At 49.0% G+C, this 18,077-nt stretch overlaps 1 protein-coding gene across 3 annotated transcripts in view; it reads right to left on the reverse strand.

Annotated features, from left to right (window-relative positions):
- Nucleotides 1-18,077, reverse strand: part of TMEM63C (transmembrane protein 63C) — a 64,660-nt gene that overhangs the window by 25,683 nt on the left and 20,900 nt on the right. Inside the window, exons 2-3 of one of the 3 annotated variants that reach the window (XM_045015359.1) lie at nt 1,402-1,516; nt 725-941 (exon numbers count right to left, since the gene is read on the reverse strand). In XM_045015359.1, the coding sequence (XP_044871294.1) occupies nt 725-922 (198 nt within the window). In that variant the 5' untranslated portion in view covers nt 923-941; nt 1,402-1,516. Of the gene's footprint in view, nt 1-724; nt 953-1,401; nt 1,517-18,077 lie in introns of all 3 variants that reach the window. The other 2 variants (XM_045015360.1, XM_045015358.1) reach the window with 2 other exon arrangements.

Here is an 18,077-nt window from a genome sequence, read left to right on the forward strand (position 1 = left end):
GTCCAGAATACTACACCCGCACACCCATCCACACAAGGTGAATATACCCACACACAGGCACACAACCAAGGTGACCATACACACATAGAAAGGCAGAGACCCATATAGCCAGGGTAAGCCCCCCTTCGTCTCTCTCTCTCTTTCACACACACACACACACACACACACACACACACACAAACTACCTCCCACCCTGTAGTCAGAGCTGTATGCCCAGCATAGTCACACAATACAACCCTTCCACACCTTCCCAGGCCCAGTTGTACACCCACCATAGGCACAACACACACTGGAACCCACCCAGATGCCTACAGGCAGAATCGGATACCTGCTGCAGGCTCACGTAACGCGCACACACATGTCCATGATTATGACACTCGTCTCTTCTCGGGGACTCCACCTGCACAAACATGGCCTCATCGGGACCAGGAAAATCAGGGCCCATAGTTCACCACCTGGCCAGCTCCATTAGCAAGAGCTGCAGTGGAGACAGGGCTCAGGCATTCTGACCACTGTGTCATCTGACCATGCTGAATAGGTGACATGGTGTCACACTTCAAAGTCCTGTGTGCGGTTCTACTCACACTGAGTCACTCCCACTCCTGAGGCCCGCCTCTTTCCTTCCCCAGCTCACTTGAGGCACTGCCGAGAGACTGGGCAGACACCGGGAGCTGGGGAGAGGGAGTAGGGCACCCTGGCATGGCCCCCTCCTCGCCTTGCTCACCAGCCAGAGGATGAAGTTGATGGCGAGCACGGTGGGCACACCGCCGAATGGCAGCCCCTGCAGGACCGTGCTCCGGGAGCGGGCGCTGAAGCACTGCTCCTCTGTGCTGTTCGCCAGTGGGTCCAGGAAGCTGAGGACATCCAGGGAGACGGGGCTGGCACCTCCGGGCGCAGGCTCAGCCAAGTACATGTTGTCCATCTATGCCTTCACACAGACCCTGCAAAACACCTGGGAAGAGTCCATCGGGGCAAGATGGAGTTGGGGAGTGGGGGAGCGTTAGCGGGCAGGAGTTCACAGCTACTGCAGTCCTGGTCTTTCCCAGCAGGTGGAGCTGGCTGTGAGCACAGCTATTAGAGCCTCAGCCTCTCTCAGCATGAGGCACCTCAGAGATGAGTGTAGGGCAGGTAGCTGTCGGAGTGAGCTCCTAGCTAGTGCAGTCCCAGCCTTGCCCAGCAGCCAGCGCTGTAGGGATCAGCACAGGAACACAGGATGGGAGAGCTCCCAGCAACACAATTCCCAACCTCTCTCAGCAGGAGGTGCTGTAGGAAATGGGACAGGGTGCTGGCTGCAGGGAAGCTCCCATCTGCTCCAACCCCTGTCCCAGGGCTACACTCCATAAGACTACACACGACTGTTGTCATTTGGCTTTTCAGATGCCGTCTCGTTTTTACTCATACCTGACCAAGGTCCCTCGCTGCCTTCCCCACTCAGTCCTGGCGGCTGGAGTCAGTCACTGCCATCACGGTGCGGCCAGGGTGCAGGAGCGAGGCACTGAACCGTTCGCCCGAGCTGCTATGAGTAAGAGAGACACTGATACTAGGAGAGGGGCAGACAGAGTTCTGCTCACCTTGTTCCCACACCACCTTAGTTTCACCTTTTGTGGCAACCCAATAAATTACACCCTCCACCCCCCTCTACCAATACCCAGAATCTTTGATGTTACAGATACGAAAGTCTATTGGATCCTCCAGTCCATCTTCCTGCCGGCATAGGACTGTTCACTCTGGGATATTTCCTCGGCTTTACTACAGTCCAGTTGTCAATGTCCTAAGCAATGGGGCTCCCATTGCTTCCCCTGGGAGATGACGTGACAGCCTCACAGAATTCGCTGTTAGGAAATATTTATTGCTATTCACCTTCAATGACTTCAACCCTTGAGTAATCCCCTGCTCTCCTTGGGGCTTCCTCCCTTCAAACACCTGTGACCCACTACCCACCCCTTGGTCATTGCTTAGTGAAGCCAAACATACCAAGCTCTTGTAATCTTTCCTCATAAACCAACCCCTCCATCACTTTCATTGCTCTCCTCTGACATCCTCCCAACTTGCTGATATTTTTCGGGCCCTGAGGTGCCTGGGATTGATCTCATAGCAGCCATAGAGACAGAGTTCATTGCTTCCCTGCTCCTGGAGGCGCTGTGGGAAACGGGGCAGAGGCACTGGCAGTAGGGTGACCAGATAGCAAGGGTGAAAAATCAGGACGGGGGTGGGAGGGGTAATAGGTACCTATATAAGAAAACGCCTCAAATATTGGGACTGTCCCTATAAAATCGGGACATCTGGTCACTCTAACTGGCAGTGGAGTTGCTCACAGCTACTCAAATCCTGGCCTTGCCCACCACTTGTTTCCTTGCACTGCAAGCCCAGAGCTATTTTTCCAAGTGTTCTCGTCTCTGTCAGGACTTGTCTTCGCTAGGAAATGCTGTGTTAAAACAAAACGACACATTGCCAACCACAACTAACAGGTCAGTATGGACCTAGCTGTGGTTGGCAACGTGTGAGGTGCCTTTGCTCTTCACAATAGTGTTTAAACACAGGAAGGCTTCCTACTGCCAACAGGCCTCAATGGCCCTCCAGAAGTTGGGTCAGCTGGACTCCATCACATCAGACTTATCCAACAGTTGAGCTATTTTAGCATTGTTCTGACTCCATTCGTTTTCCCTGGTAACCAGAGGAAACCTCCTGGTCTGAGCCGCCCAGCTAATCCCCAAAGCAGCTTTTTTGGAAAACAGGCACCATGTTAGCAGCTCCCCGCAGGCACTGGTTTTCTGCCTATTTCCTCTGGCTCTGTCAATCTTGCTGTGGTTTCACATTCTTTCCTTCTGAGCCCTCAGCTGATCCCAACTGCTCCTGGCCATTTACTGCATTTAATTATCCCAAGTTTCTCTATACCAGTGGCTCTCAACCTTTCCAGGCTACTGTTCCCCTTTCAGGAGTCTGATTTGTCTTGTGTACCCCAAGTTTCACCTCACTTAAAAACTACTGGCTTACAAAACCAGACATAAAAATATGAAAGTGTCACAGCACACTAGTACTGAAAAACTGCTGACTTTTTCATTTTTACCATATAATTATAAAATAAATAAACTGGAATATAAACATTGTACTTACATTTCACTGTATAGTATATAGAGCAGCGTAAACAAGCCATTGTCTGTATGAAATTTTAGTTTGTACTGACTTTGCTAGTGCTTTCTATGTAGCCTGTTGTAAAACTAGACAAATATCTAAATGAGCTGATGTACCCCCTGGAAGACCTCTCAGTGCCCTCAGGGGTACATGTACCCCCAGTTGAGAACTACTGCTCTATAACTCCCTCCTCAGCCTCTGTCAAGGCTACATTCTGACTCCCAGGATTTGCTGCACCAGATCCAAGCATTGCTCCCTGGCTTTCCTCTCCCCAATCTCTCGGGGGGAGATGGGGCATGGAAAGGAGCAGGATGCCAGTAGATGTGGCCAGTGCTGGCTACATGCTCAGTGTTCACGGAATAAGGTGCTCAGAGCTACCTACGGAGCCATCATTTTAAAACGGTACAGGACCCTGCATGCCGCAAGCCACAAAGTCCAGCCCCATGGTGCCAAGACAGCAGTGACTGGAAGTATTAAAAGGTGGCATTGGAGGTGGAACCATGTTGACTTTAGGCTGCAGCACCACGATAGCACACCCCATAAGGTTCAATACAGCCTGCCAACCCTATCAGGCCAGATTCTCTGGGCTAGATCCTCTCTCATCCCCACAGCAACAGGTTTAGTTGAATCCCAGGGCCTTGCCTCTGAATGCAGAGACTAAGCACAGTGCAACAGTGACAGCGAGGTCATCAGCATGGACGAGAAGGTTGGTTCAAGGAGGGATATTGGAGACACTGCTACTCCCACAGACCCTGGGGATAGATCAGTCACCACTTCATCCTCTGCTGATACTGGAGAAAACCACAGACCCAAACCAGACCCTGTGTTTCCAGGACTGGGCTTGGGCCCTAGATGTCACTTGTTGCTGCCGGGAGGGGGAAGGGAATGTTGTGTCATTCTTGTGACCATCAAGCCAGTGAGAGTTGCACAGGAGGAAACCAGCTGAATAGCAACCCTAAAATGTACTCAGAGCCACCATGCTTCTGATAAGCAAATCAGGGAAATAGACAAGCCTACTATGAGGTGGGTGCACAACTGGTTGGAAAATCATACTCGAAGAATAGTTAACAATGATTCCCAGTCAAATTCACAGGGCATATTGTGTGAGGTCTTGCTGGGATCTCTCCTGAGTCTGATTCTATTCAATATCTTCATAAATGATTTGGTTAATGGCAAAGAGAGCACACTGATAAAGTTTGTGGGTGATACCAGGCTGGGAGGGGTTGGCAAGTACTTTGGAGGGCAGGATTAGAATTCAAAATGATCTTGACAAACTGCAGAACTGGTCTGAAATAAATAGGATGAAATTCAATAAGGACAAGTGCAATGTACTAGACTTAAGAAGGAATAATCAATTCCACAGACACAAAATGGGAAATGACTGCCTAGGAAGGAGTACTGCAGTAAAGGATCTGTGGGTTATTATGGATCACAAACTAAATATGAGTCAACAATGTAACACTATTGCAGAAAAAGCAAACATCATTCTGGGAAGTATTAGCAGACACAAAAAATAATTCTTCCACTCTGCTTAGCACTGATAAGGACTCAGCTGTAGTATTGTGTCCAGTTCTCAGCACCACACTTCAGATTGGTGTGGACAAACTGGAGAAAGTCCAGATGAGAGCAACAAATATGATTAAAGGTCTAGAAAACATGACCTATGAGGGAAGATTGAAAAAATTGGGTCTGTTGAAGTTTGGAGAAGTGAAGGCTAAGGAGGGACATGATAATCTTCAAGTGCATAAAAGGTTGTTTTAAAGAGGAGGGTGATATATTGTTCTCATGCATTGAGGACAGAACAAGAAGTAATGGGGTTAAATTGCAGCAAGAATGATTGAGATTAAACTTGAGGAAAAACTTCCTAATGCACGGAACAAATTACCTAAGGAGGTTGTGGAAACCCCGCCATTGGAGGTTTGTAAGAACAGGATAGACAAACACCTGTCAGGAATGGGCTAGATATTACTTAGTCCTGCCTCAGTGCAGGGGACTGGACTATATGACCTCTCAAGGTCCCTTCCATTTCTATGATTCTATAGGGAATCAATGTTGGCAGGTGGACAATTAGCATGGCACAACAAACTGAGGCCTTTAGAGAATTCTTACTGGTTCTCACACATATCCCTGGGTCTCTCTCACTGGGCACTGTCATCCTTGGATCCTTTGGGACCCCTGGCTTAACACTACTCCCCAACCCTCTCACTAAGCACTGTACCCCATAGCCTTCTGGGGGTCCCTCACTAGATCCACCCCACAGCCCCCTCTCTATTGAAACAAATTAAAAGCATTGTAATTAACATTCATCACATTTAGAAAAGTTCCCCCTGAGCTGCCTAGTTTGCCTTTAGCTAAGGTGGCCCCATAGTACTTCTCCGTTTAATAATAATGATGCAGACTGTTCCCCACCACCCCTGGGTACTGCAGAGATGGGAGCTCTGGAGAGAGCCCTCTCCCACCCGGGTCACTCCTGACCCTCTGTGAAGCATGGTGCTGTGCCAATGGAGGTGCCATCTTTTATATGAAAAATGAAGCTGCGGCCTTGGCTGGCCGTGCCCACTAAAGATTTCATCGCACTTAGTAAAACTAGGAATTTGAATCCCAGAGCCCAATTTGGGTAATTCTATTCTGCCTCCCTGAATTTACACAGCAGTTCCAGCAGCAGACAACAGTGGTCCCCAAACTGGTGCTGGCTGCTGCTCCTTGTTTCTAGTTGCTAACTCACACTCTTAAAGGTGAATAATACATGTAACACTTTTCTAATGCATCTTTCCTACTAAGGCAATCTCTGTAGCTGCCTCAGAGCTGTTAGCTGATCCCTGGTGGGACTGGAGGTGGGGCCGGGTGATGGCGAATGGGTGTCTGTCAATGAAGATATGGCCCTTGCTATGAAAACATTTGCGATCCCCTGGCATACAGGGTGGTTCTTCCACAACTTGCTGTGTGCTGTTGCTGTGTGCTGTTAAATGTTACACCTCAGAAGTGGATGCATTTCAGGGAAGAGTGAGTGATCTCTGTCTGCCAAGAGCAGTTTGGGATCTTTCAGGATGAAAGAGGCTGTAGAAACTTGTGATGTTATTACTGAGAGACTCTCCTATCCTCTATCTTGGGACAGGATCAAAAAGTGACTCTCACAGGCTACTCACCTGGGTTTTCTCACCTACCTTTTGTCAGAGATGCTGTACCGCCTAGATTTCTTCCCTTCCCCCTTCCCAAAAGGTCCCACGCTGGGCCAAATCTCTTGAAAAGAATTTTCCTAATACATTTATTAAGGTTTACCATGACTCAGTTTCCACACAGGCATTCCTATTAGTCCAAAGGCCACTTGATGTTCATTACAACCAAAATACAACTATAAGCATATATATACACACCTGTATTCCCTTCCCTAGCAACAAAACAGTTTATAAGCATTGGCCGAAATGCAACAGGTTCAGACCTGGGAGACACCTTCCCATCATGGTGTGACTCGAGGCATAAGGAAAAGCTCTGTCAAAGAACCCCTAGCAAACATTATACACTATAACAAGCAAGAGATGTCATTGCTGGTTGTAGGACCTCAGCTCGAGTCAGATGAAGCAGTTTAGGGCTGCACTCTGCTCTTGTCAGGGTTTTTCCCCTTATCTTACTTTGCCATATCTTTCCCCAGCTAACATTTCTAGCCAATGTTTTACTACCCCGGTGCCAAGTTAACCGTGTTTTCTTTATTTCTGTTGCTTAGACCAAACCTTAAATAACACAACATTCGTATTATTGGGGGCACTGAGTTTAACGCCAACAACTTTTTTCTCTCTCTTGATTTAATTCTTTATGCGCACATGCTGTGGGCCTATCGGAAGTGCTAAAATCCAAACCTAATGTGGGCCTATATTCTTACAAACTCCATCCCTCCAGCTGAGGAAGGCTGGACTCAGCTGTCTCAGGAGCCCATCAAACCCAGCCCTGGCTCAGCCAGAGTCAGGACTGTCCATTTGGCCTGGAGGGCATGTGGGGGAAAGACGCCCCTTCCTTTTGGAGGTGCAGCAGGGGCTGCATTGTGTCTCGGTCACTATCTAGGTAATTAATAGCCCATCTTTCATGTACATTAGCAGCAGTGAGGCTGCACTGAGACATGCTTTGGCCAGCCATGCAGGGGAGGGGGCAGTTAAAGAGAATGGGTGTGTGGCAGATAAGTGGATTTTTTGACATCAGTCTTTACCGTAGAAAACCAGAGAGAAATTCCTACCCCAAAGTCCATTTTTATTGTGTCCTGTACTCACCCCCACCTCCTCCTACTGGGTTACTCCCACTACTCCCTGCAGAACTGCATCCCCTACCATCACAGTGGGACAGTGGACTCAGTACCAACTCAATGCCTGTGACTGAGTCACCCACGCTGCTCCCTGCAGCACCTTGGGTTCTCCATGGAGGTCTCACATCCAGTACTTACTGACTTGGCCTGATCTGCTTAAAATGTGAAGTCTGACAAGATCCCAGCCCAAGGTGGGATGGCTGCAGGCCATTAATTTGGCCTCCCATCAGGAGAGGGTCTATGTCATGTTCTTGGACTGGCAGGAATCTTTCCCAAGGCTGTGTCTACACTAGACAGTTGGATCCCAATGGGATCAGGGGCTGAACTCCCTAGTCTGGGGGGCTGAGAAGAACTCTTTGCAGTATGGCTGCCTCTCATTCCTTGCTTGTCTCCTCCGCCCCTTACCAAGGCAGGGTGAATGATACGGTGAGCCCCGGGGCAGCCCCGTGGAGACAACAGAGGCTCTGGAAATGGGATTCCATGTGCATGGGATAAGTGGTCCCATGGAAAAGGAATGAGCACAGGTGCATATGAGTGTGAGCAAGGTAAGCACTTTGAAAAGTGAACTGGGGACAAGGGAATTTACTGCAGCCCTCTTCTCAGCCTGCCAGTGCCCCAGCCCATTGGTCTCTAAGAGAAAAAAGCCCCCACGGAAGCCTGGCGAGGCGTCAGGGCAGCAGAGGAAGGCACAGGGCCAGTGAGGGTTAGGCACTTCCCTGTAGAGCTGCACTCAATCTGTTCATCTGCTGGGTGCATGTCTCCCTCCCTCCCTTCCCCAGGTAAACAACAGAGCTGTCACCATCTGGCACTTTCAGCTGCTAAATAATTCATCTCCCTTTTGTTATGGACGGAGCTGCTGGATCTTTAGCAAATAAACAAGGAGGCTCCTAGCAACCTGCAACTCCTGTCCCACCTCTGACCTGCTTTCCTGGAGCCAGAGCCCATGACCCATGACTGTTTCCATGGTTCACTTGATGATTACCTGTTCTGTTCATTCCCTCTGAAGCACCTGGCAGTGGCCATTGAGCACTGTCGGTAGACAGGATACTGGGCTAGATGGACCTTTAGTCTGACCCAGTATGGCTGTTCTTGTCCCTTATGAGCACTACTTACTCTTCCTGCCACAGGGGAGAGCCAGTGAGCAAAGGACAGCTACTCGGGGGATGGGTGGGATGCTGTCTTTTCCAACTAGGTCCCCGATGCTGCCCCCTTCCCCACTAGCTATGTAGAGAAGCAGATTATAGCTTTGCTGATCCTTGTCCATCCAGGAGCAGATTCTTCCTGTACATGCTGCATTTCAATTCCCTCTAAGTTTTCCTATCCACATGCCTCCCAAAGGCAAACCTCCTGTGTGCCCCCCAGATTCAACTCCATGTATATCCCAAACCAACTCCTGCCCCAGCTCCCTGAGCTTAACTCACTTTTTTATTGCAGCACTTCATAGATTGTAAGAAATTTTAGGAATAGAAAGAGAGCAACCCTCCTTGGGAGGGGGGACGGGGACAGTGATAGCTCAGGGGTTTGAGCATTAGCCTGATAAACCCAGGCTTGTGAGTTCAATCCTTGAGGGGGCCACTTAGGGAATTGGGGCAAAATCAGTACTTGCTCCTGCTAGTGAAGGCAGGGGGCTGGACTCAATGACCTTTTAGGGTCCCTCCCAGTTATGAGATAGGTATAGCTCCATGTATTATTATTTTAGCACCCAGGCCCTCCCTCTAGTTCAGCTTCATTCCACCCTCCTCCCACCCAGGCCCATGACCCTGCTCCATCATAGCCCCAACTCAGCCTCCTTACAACCCCTCCAGTCCCAGCACACAGCCCTGAGCTGGCTCCAGTGCATTATCCAGAACTTTTAAATCAACCTCAATCCCACCCCAGAAGTCTCCTCAGGGGCAGCTCCAGGCCCCAGCACGCCAAGTGCGTGCCTGGGGCGGCAAGCCACAGGGGGCGCTCTGCCGGTCGCCGCGAGGGCGGCAGACAGGCTGCCTTCGGCGGCATGCCTGTGGAGGGTCCGCTGGTCCCATGGCTTCGGCGGACCTCCTGCAGGCGTGCCGGTGAATCCGCGGGCTGGGGGACCTCCCGCAGGCAAGCTGCCGAAGGCAGCCTGCCTGCCATGCTTGGGATGGCAAAATACCTAGAGCCGCCCCTGAGTCTCCTTCTCTAGACACTAGTGAACCAGGCACCTTTCCAGCTCAAGTGTTCCAAAACAAACATCCTGGTTTCCTTACAGTTAAAGCTGCAGAAGTTATTAACACTCTGATGCAAAACTACATAACTACAGGCATACTATGAGAATAACCAGCTGAAGGTAATTTACATAAATATTCTATGATTCTTGCTTCATACATTTGGTCAGCAATAATATCATGGTAATTTCACTTTACACATTCCAATGACAACCTTAGCTCTGTCCTGCAAGACATGCTTATGAACTCTTTCAACTGAGAGGTAACTAATTATATAACTTATTTACAGAGTCATAATCATATTAACAATACATATGTTGAAAGGATGCTTAATTCTGACCCACAAGATGTTCTTAAGGTTACTACTGGAAAGCAGAGGTTAATTTCCACGTCATTATCATTGTGAAATACTCTGGTATTCTAAAACACTGTGCTAACACCACAGTATGCAGCAGTATTGTGGGCCACTACTGCAGCATATTAAATCATTTCCTTATAAGGGACCTGGGTTGAGTGAAATGCCTTTTAGACACTGATTTACCCCTTTTTCAAGCTGTTCAGTTGAATAACACAAGTATAAATAACCAAGAAGTATACAGTTCTCTGTACCCCAAAACTAGCTTGCCCAACTTCCCTTAATAGGATAAAGGATTTTGCTTTAAACTCTTATCTCTTATTTTGGATGTGTTTAGGAGTCTGCCTCCCTAAATTTCCCCTGAAATTTTCAGCTGGATGCATGGTTATGCTTCCCTTCTGTTCTAAACTGTTGTGTAGTATTGTTGTGTGCTGTAAAACAGCTTATGTGTTCTGCACCAGAGGTGGCTGCATTTCAATGTTGCATGCAGGGATTACTGTGTACAAAGAATTTATAAACGTCTTTGGGATGAAAGGCCACACAGATTATACTAATACGTGAGCATATTCTAATAGAACAAGCTAGGGACATGAAATCAGGAGACCAGGTTCTATTCCCAGCTGTGCCACTGACTCACTGTATGACCCTGGGCAAATAACTTCCCCACTCTGTGCCTTAGTTTCCCCATCTGTAAAATGGGGAAAACTCTGATCTGCAACGTGGGTGTGTGCCTTAGTGTCTATAAAGTTCTTTGAGATCCTTCTATCATTATTTATTATTTGTATTGTGATAGCACTTAGGAACCGCAACCAAGTAACAGGACCTCACTGTGCTAGGTGCTGTACAGACATGGACCAAAGGCAATGGTCCCTGCCCCAGAGAGCTCACAATCTGTATGTCACCAGAGCACAACAGGTGGATGAAACAGCTGAATGAGCTGGGGGCAGGGGCTGGTTGATGAGGTTACAATAAAAAAGAGTTTAGCAGAAAAGCAAAACTCACAGTGCGTTGCTTGCCTAAGCAAGATGACAAGCAAGAGATCCCAAAGAAGGCAAAGAAATATATACACAATAAAATAAGAAATTGTATCCAATTTATAGATAAATCTGTGACGGCCCTGAGTTTTTCTCACTTAATACAGATATTTGTGTTTGGACAAAATGTTCCTCCTTCAGATCTTGTGTCCTTCTCATATTAATAACAACACTTTGTACAGGACATTGAGACCCTCCAAAGGAGGTCACTACAGCCAAGAAAATAATTAAGTAAATTTACAGCTAGCATGGGTAGAATCATGCATAATTCATCATTCATTGGCATATTTTGTTTTTTTCCTGTCCACAAACTGTCCATGAATGGCCTGCGATTCTCTTAGATGTGTTATTCAAAGTGATTTGCCAGACAATTTCTGCAAATTTCTGGACATGTTTGTTTCTAGTGTCTGACTGGATGAGCGTAACATGCAGAATCAGATGTCCCATTATAAATATGAAATTTGCTTTATGTGAATGTTGTCCTTTCTCTTGAACATTCCTGTCAGCAAACTCACTTGCTAGGATATTCATGGAAAGTGAATGCACAAAGACCATGAACACAGCAAAGCAAATCCTTTGTAAAATTCAAATGAATAGTCAGCCACTTTGGGGGACAGTATTTGCCTAGAGCTGATCATAATCCTTATCTATCTCCCAATGGGGCTATCAGCTTTGTTTTGCAGATAAGAAAACACAGGCACAAAGAGGCTAAGGGATTGGCTCATGGTGGTCACAGAGAGCCAAGAGAAGATGTGGGATTAGAGCCCAGCAGCCCTGATTTCCAGTTCTGTGCTCTAGCTACTAGATCACACTGCTTCCTGAGCTACTCTCTTTTCTGCGCTCTTCTCCCCTCTGCCCTTCCTAGGTATGTGCTGGGGGAATTCGCTCCAGCTTGCAGGAGTGGGATGTGGGGAGAGATGTAATGTCAAGTCAATGCCCCTTAATCCCCCCCTCTCCCTACCCCAAACTGGGAAGAGTTGATAAAGCTCAGACCTATGATTCTGTGTGATCAGTGGAAGGTCAGTGGTGAGCCTAGAGGGGTAGGCAAGGAAAACTGAGCTGGTTACATTGATTCAGCACCACAGACAGGGATCAATAACAAGCTCAGGCTGGAACAGGTACATCAATATCTCAGTGCTGAGCTCAGCACGAACGTGGGAGATGTGGCTTTACCAGAGGAGGGCACAGTGACCTCTAGAGTGCTTCAGCTCAGTCTGGCAGAAAGGAGCAAACACACCATGCCCTGCCCAGGGCACTCCCAATTTCCCACTTGGGCAAAGGAGAGCGCAATGGGGAAAGAGGATACCCAAAGCAGGACCCACTAAAACTACACTGTGGGGCTGGGGCAGTGGCGCAAGTAGAATTCGTTTCTTACCGGTATGCTGCCACCAGTTAAAGGGGGGGGCACGTGAGTGCCCCACATGACTCCTCACGTGACCCCACCCTGCCCCCAGCCCAGGGCCCCGCGCTCTCCACCTCCCCTCCCCATGATCCATCCTACATTACCTGGGGGGGGGGGGCTCTGTCCTCCTCCCGCTGCACCGGAGACTTCTGAACTGCAGGGCGCTCCGGAACCCCAGTGGCAAAAGAAGCAGAACGTTGGGCGGCACCATGCCGGCAATTCCTCCAGTGCAGCTGTACTGGGGCAGGGCTGCTGCACAGACCCCGGACAGGAGACACAGGCACACAGCTGGGTGAAAGGGGTGAGGGTGGTACAGCCACACCGGAGGAGTTGCCAGCATGGGGCTACCTGGCAGCCCTACATTATGCTCCTCCTGTACTTTCCGGTGTGGTGTACTGGCTATAAATAGCTTACTGGCATGGCGTACCATACCGTACCACCCAGCTTGCACCACTGGGCAGCGGGTAGAGTCTTTACTCATTCTCTCTCCCTATGAAGTTCACCCTCACTCACAGGCGCCAACTTTTGCCCCCAAAAACATCAACAGCACTAGGCAGTGTTTGGCATTCTGCTCATTTTCCTTCATGATCCTGGCATCATAGTGCCAAGGAGTGGTCAGGAGCGTAAATTTCTGCACTCCCAGCAGTGCCAGCTGGGTCTCCAGCAGAGGGAGTTACTGGTGCAAGAAAAGCTTCCTCACATATTTTCCTACTCAACCTTACCAAGCCCCCCTACCCCCACCTCCCTGAGCCCACATCCTAGTGCTGGGACGGCAAGCTCCTTGAGACTGATATCCCAGAATCTCTACCTCACTCTGTTTATCCCTACTGGAATCTGTTTAGGAAACTTTTCCTTTGCTCACAGCCATTTGGAGAGGGCTTTAATCCCATCAGACCCCAGCTGTGAGCAGAAAATCTGCCTCTCTATCAAGGAGACCAGATCTGGGACCAATCACCAGGCCAGCAGATTCAGGAAATCTGAGCCTCCTCTCACATCCCACTGCCCCTACACAGTGTGAGCTTCTATGAGGCGAACACAGCCTATGGATCTAGTCATTACTTTGTTAATGGGCTAGGGCAGGGGTCAGCAACCTTTCAGAAGTGGTGTGCCGAGTCTTCATTTATTCACCCTAATTTAAGTTTTCGCATGCCGGTAATACAATTTAACGTTTTTAGAAGGTCTCTTTCTATAAGTCTATAATATAGAACTAAACTATTGTTGTATGTAAAGTAAATAAGGTTTTTAAAATGTTTAAGAAGCTTCATTTAAAATTAAATCAAAACGCAGAGCCCCCCAGACCGGTGGCCAGGACCCGGGTAGTGTGAGTGCCACTGAAAATCAGCTCGTGTGCCGCCTTCGGCACACGTGCCATAGGTTGCCTACCCCTGGGCTAGGGAAATTAAGCCATGTGTGAAAATCATTACCTTCAAGTCCTGAAAAGAGATCAGACCCCAGCGATTTGGTATATGTTGCCTTCTGCATTAAGACTGCATGGCATTCCTCTCTCAAAGAACTACACGCTGCCCATCGGACCCAGATTCCACATGCAAATGTCCCAGCAAGAAATGCTTTGATTGAAATGGTGCCTATAGCCCCTGACCAGAGATCTAACACAAAATTACTAATGTCCTCTCCTGCTGTCCCTTATCATCAGGGGAATCGGCCAGCAATCTGCAATCAAGAGACCCTGCTGGAATGTCTCCCTCAATTGTCTGAAGGGTTGGGGATTCCCCAGGGACCTTAAGATCACTAGGGTTCTGTTGTACACAGATATGGCCCCAGCTCCACCTTTGACTTAAATCTTCTATTTGCACCTACGATCTCTAACCATGGTGCCTACCTTTCCTGTCTGGCAATCTGAGCCTACCACCTTTCCAGCCTTGCTGCAGGTGTGCCTCTATTGACATCTTAGCCAGACCTTCCACTCCTCTCACTTCTGCTATGGCAGCTTCCTTCTCTATGGCCTCCCCAGACTCCAGCTCTCCAGACTCCAGCACCTGCACAGTGCTGCTACCACCTTCTCCAATGCACGAGGAGCAGTCCCATTGCCTCCCTCTCACCGAGCACTGCTGGCTCCAGGAGCATTTCAGGGGATGATTCAAATCTGCCATCTTGGTTTTTAAAGGCTCCAGGGCTATGGCTCAGAGGACCTCCAGGCCTGTCTCTCTTTTTACTCCCCTGCTCACTTTCTCTGTCATTCTACTACCAGGCTCCTCACTGTCCCTCTGTACAGTGCTACCAGGTTGGTGAGACAGCCTTACCCTCTGCAGCTCCCGGAATCTGCAACAGCTGCCCCATATTTCTCCACCCGATCCATGTTCCACCTCTTTTCTCTCTGGCCTCTTAGCGTCACCCTGCCCTACTGATTATTTGGTACCTAATTCCATAAGGTAGTTGGTCTGAAAGATGCTGTGCAAAGGAACGTGGCATCAGTCCATTCTTCACAAGACCAGCCTGCCGGCTACTTCTCTCTATCAACACAGGCCCTTGCATGTCTCTTGCTCATAAACTTACTGCAGGGCAATGCTACCAATGTTACCATCTAACCAACAGGAAGAGGAACAGGTAATGTCACAGCTGGAGTGGATGCAACCAGGGACATGCAAACAGCAGTGCAAACTTGACCTCTTAAGTTGAGTCTGTTGTGTCCAGAACTATATTGTCAAAGTCCCAGCAGCAGGAAAAATATCTTGCCATGTGGGAGCTGCAGTCTCAAAACCTTGCTGGTAGCAGCCTTCTTGGTGAGAAGGGATAACAGCAACATGAAAACCCAATGGAAAGGTGGTGGCATGAGAGGAGGGCGACAAACCTATTTAGACAAGTCAGCGAAAAACCTGCAGCCTGAGATCTTGCTGGGACCAGCCTCTGCTTTTCTGAAGGAGAGAGCAGGGTAAGAAGCACTCCCTCTGACAGGAGCTCAGCCCATGCGGATCCCATACTGGAGTTAGTCACTCAGTGTGATCAAATCTCCTGAACCCAGCAGCAGGGAATGACAAGCAAATTCCAGTTTACAAATGGGGTAAAATCATCCATTGTCTTCAGTGAAGTTACATCAGGAATGAGTTTGACTCATGGAGTTTAGTGCTGGTGAAAGGTGCCAGTTTGACAACCTGTAAGACTAAAATTCCTCTGCTTATCCACACAGCACGTCCAGGATGGGCAGTGGTATGGCATGGGGTCCCTGAACAGCCACCAGTGGCTAAATGAAACTGAAGCTCAAATAGTGCGGCAGGGAAGGGAGGAAATAATGATGTTGAAATATGTTTCCTCTCCTCTTTCACCTTTCCCTTCCTCCTATTGTCTTTTCATGGGAGGGTGCTGTAGTGTGAGAATCGCAGAGGGGAGCAGGGGCTGCTGTCTGCTTTCCTGCTACTGGAGCTGAGGTGGGAGGTTGGAATCTTGCGATGCTAATTTTGAATATTCTGACCCCAAACCAATGCACAGACAGCTCCTCATCGGGGTCCCCCAATAGAAACAGCCCCACACTAGCAACCAACCAGAGGGATGCCCCAATTTACAATTAAAAGATGCTTCTCAAAGGCACCACTGCCTCCAATCCCCATGCATGCATAGCCCTCATTTTAAATGGAGGAACAACTGGGGAAGCCTGAGTGATTTTCCTGCTCTCAAGAGAGGCATGTCAGGCCCATGTTTAGGAAATCCTGCTACAGAGTCACATGAACCCACGGGCAGAGCCCCGAGATTTGCTTTCTGAAACCAACAAGCCACACAAAGGCAAAAGTCTCCTGTAATGTCACATACCGGCTGAGGCAGCTGGAAGGGGTCACACCCGGGGCTGGCAATGGAGTCACTCCGAGGACAGCAGCAGCTGCTTGTGGAGGGATGGTGAAAGGTTTTGTCAATAACTCCCTTCCCCCCACACCTCCTGCTAAACTTCCCGCGAGCAGCCTGGGAGCTGGGAAAATCTCCTCCACGCAGTAGCTGTGGCCAGAAGTCTCTGGAGATGCAAGATGAGAGATGGGTCTCAGGACATTGGGGCCATTACGGCATGTGTGTGGGCTCTGATGCATGAAGAATTGGCAGCCTGCCCCTACTTCTCTCCTCCCTCCCGCATCCCTGGGGATGCCGGGGACGCCCCTGCAGTGGCTGACAGAGAGGGGGTGGGATGGGCTATCTGTCTCAGGGCATCCTTCCCAGCTCTCATTTCTATGCTTAACTCTGCTCCAGGGGGCCATGGCCGCACCAATGTCCTCCAGGTGGAATCAGCATCCTCCCTCGGCCTAGTTCAGTCTTCTCTACCCCCCAAGCGCTAGCAGTGTTGCACTGTCATGGTGCCACACGGAGCAGGACGCTCAACATCTAGAGTGACAGACACAGTGGGAGAGAGAAACTCAACAAGCCTCCCTCACCCCTCCCCGTTCCTTCCCTCCCTTCCCCTACCCCGCCACTGCAGTCATTCATCAAATTCATATGATTCAGCACTAGCTATTTAGTCACTCCTGCTGCAGGGAGGCTGTTGGCTTGGGCTAGCGAGGGCACAGCTTGCGAGAGAAGAAGGGAGGTGGAACAGTCGCCTGTCCTGCCCCTTGGGGTATGTTATAAGCAGCTGGTTACCTGCCAGGCTCAGAGCCAGCAAGGGTCAGAGCAGTGTCACCACAGAGCATGGAAGGGCTCTTCCCTACTGCACGGGGTTTGATTGGCATCAGCTGTAGCTTCTCCAGAAAAACGGTTTCAGTAAGAGACTGGTACAATACTACAAAACCTTGCCCCCCCACTGGGAAGCAGGAGCATGGCTTAGTGATCTGAGCACAGGCCTGGGCACTGCTAGGTTCTAATTCCAGCTCTGTCACTGTGTGGTGAGCCTTAGGTGAGGACTTTTCCTCTCTGTGCCTCAGTTCCTCATCTGTAAAATGGGGATCATGGCACAGACAGCTCACAAGAGGGATGGGGAAGCTGCTTGGAAAGTGCTTTGAAAATAGGAAGTTGTTTGTGAAGCATGAAGGGATATTAGAGGGGAGCATGTTTGGCTAGAGAGGAAGTTCACAAAGGAGACCACTCCTGAGGTAAAAAAAAATCACCTTTTAACTTTGCTCTTTATACATTTTGTCTCTGATCCCAGGCTCTCAAAGCATTTTATGAACACTAATTAGCTATGCCTCACAACCCCTCCCCCCATGCCTGGAACAGCATCCTCATTTTACACTGGCCTATGCTTTTCGCCTTCATTCCTCTCTAGAACTGGTATGTAGTGTGTTAAACAGCTGTATCATCCCACCCCAGAGGTGGCTGTATCTTCGTGGATGATAAAGTGATCCCTGTATATAAAGTTTGTTGAGATCGTCATATGATCTCCAACTCTTCCTAGGTAAGCAGGCAGAGTAGTTGCAATTCCTCAGCAGGGAGCATATGAATAGTTTGGTGCTTATTCCACAACCCTGCACACACCCTCGAGGATTACCATTATCTCACTGTGCAGGGTACCTGCAGATGTGTCTATACCCCTGCCATTCCAGGAGTTGCAGCCTTAGCACCTCTGTGAAATGTAATTCATATTGAGGTGGTAGTGAGGATGATGAGAGATGGGGAGCTGCCTTTGTAAGAAGCAGATAGGAATTCATTTCAGATTCCTTAAAAGAATGGTGCTATTGAGAATGGAGGAAATGTTCTGTAGTGGCTATTGCATCTGTAACACCACTGCCTTCTTCTGGATATAATG

The sequence above is a fragment of the Mauremys mutica genome, chromosome 4, assembly GCF_020497125.1.
Source record: "Mauremys mutica isolate MM-2020 ecotype Southern chromosome 4, ASM2049712v1, whole genome shotgun sequence".
In the NCBI taxonomy this organism is placed as follows: domain Eukaryota; kingdom Metazoa; phylum Chordata; order Testudines; family Geoemydidae; genus Mauremys; species Mauremys mutica.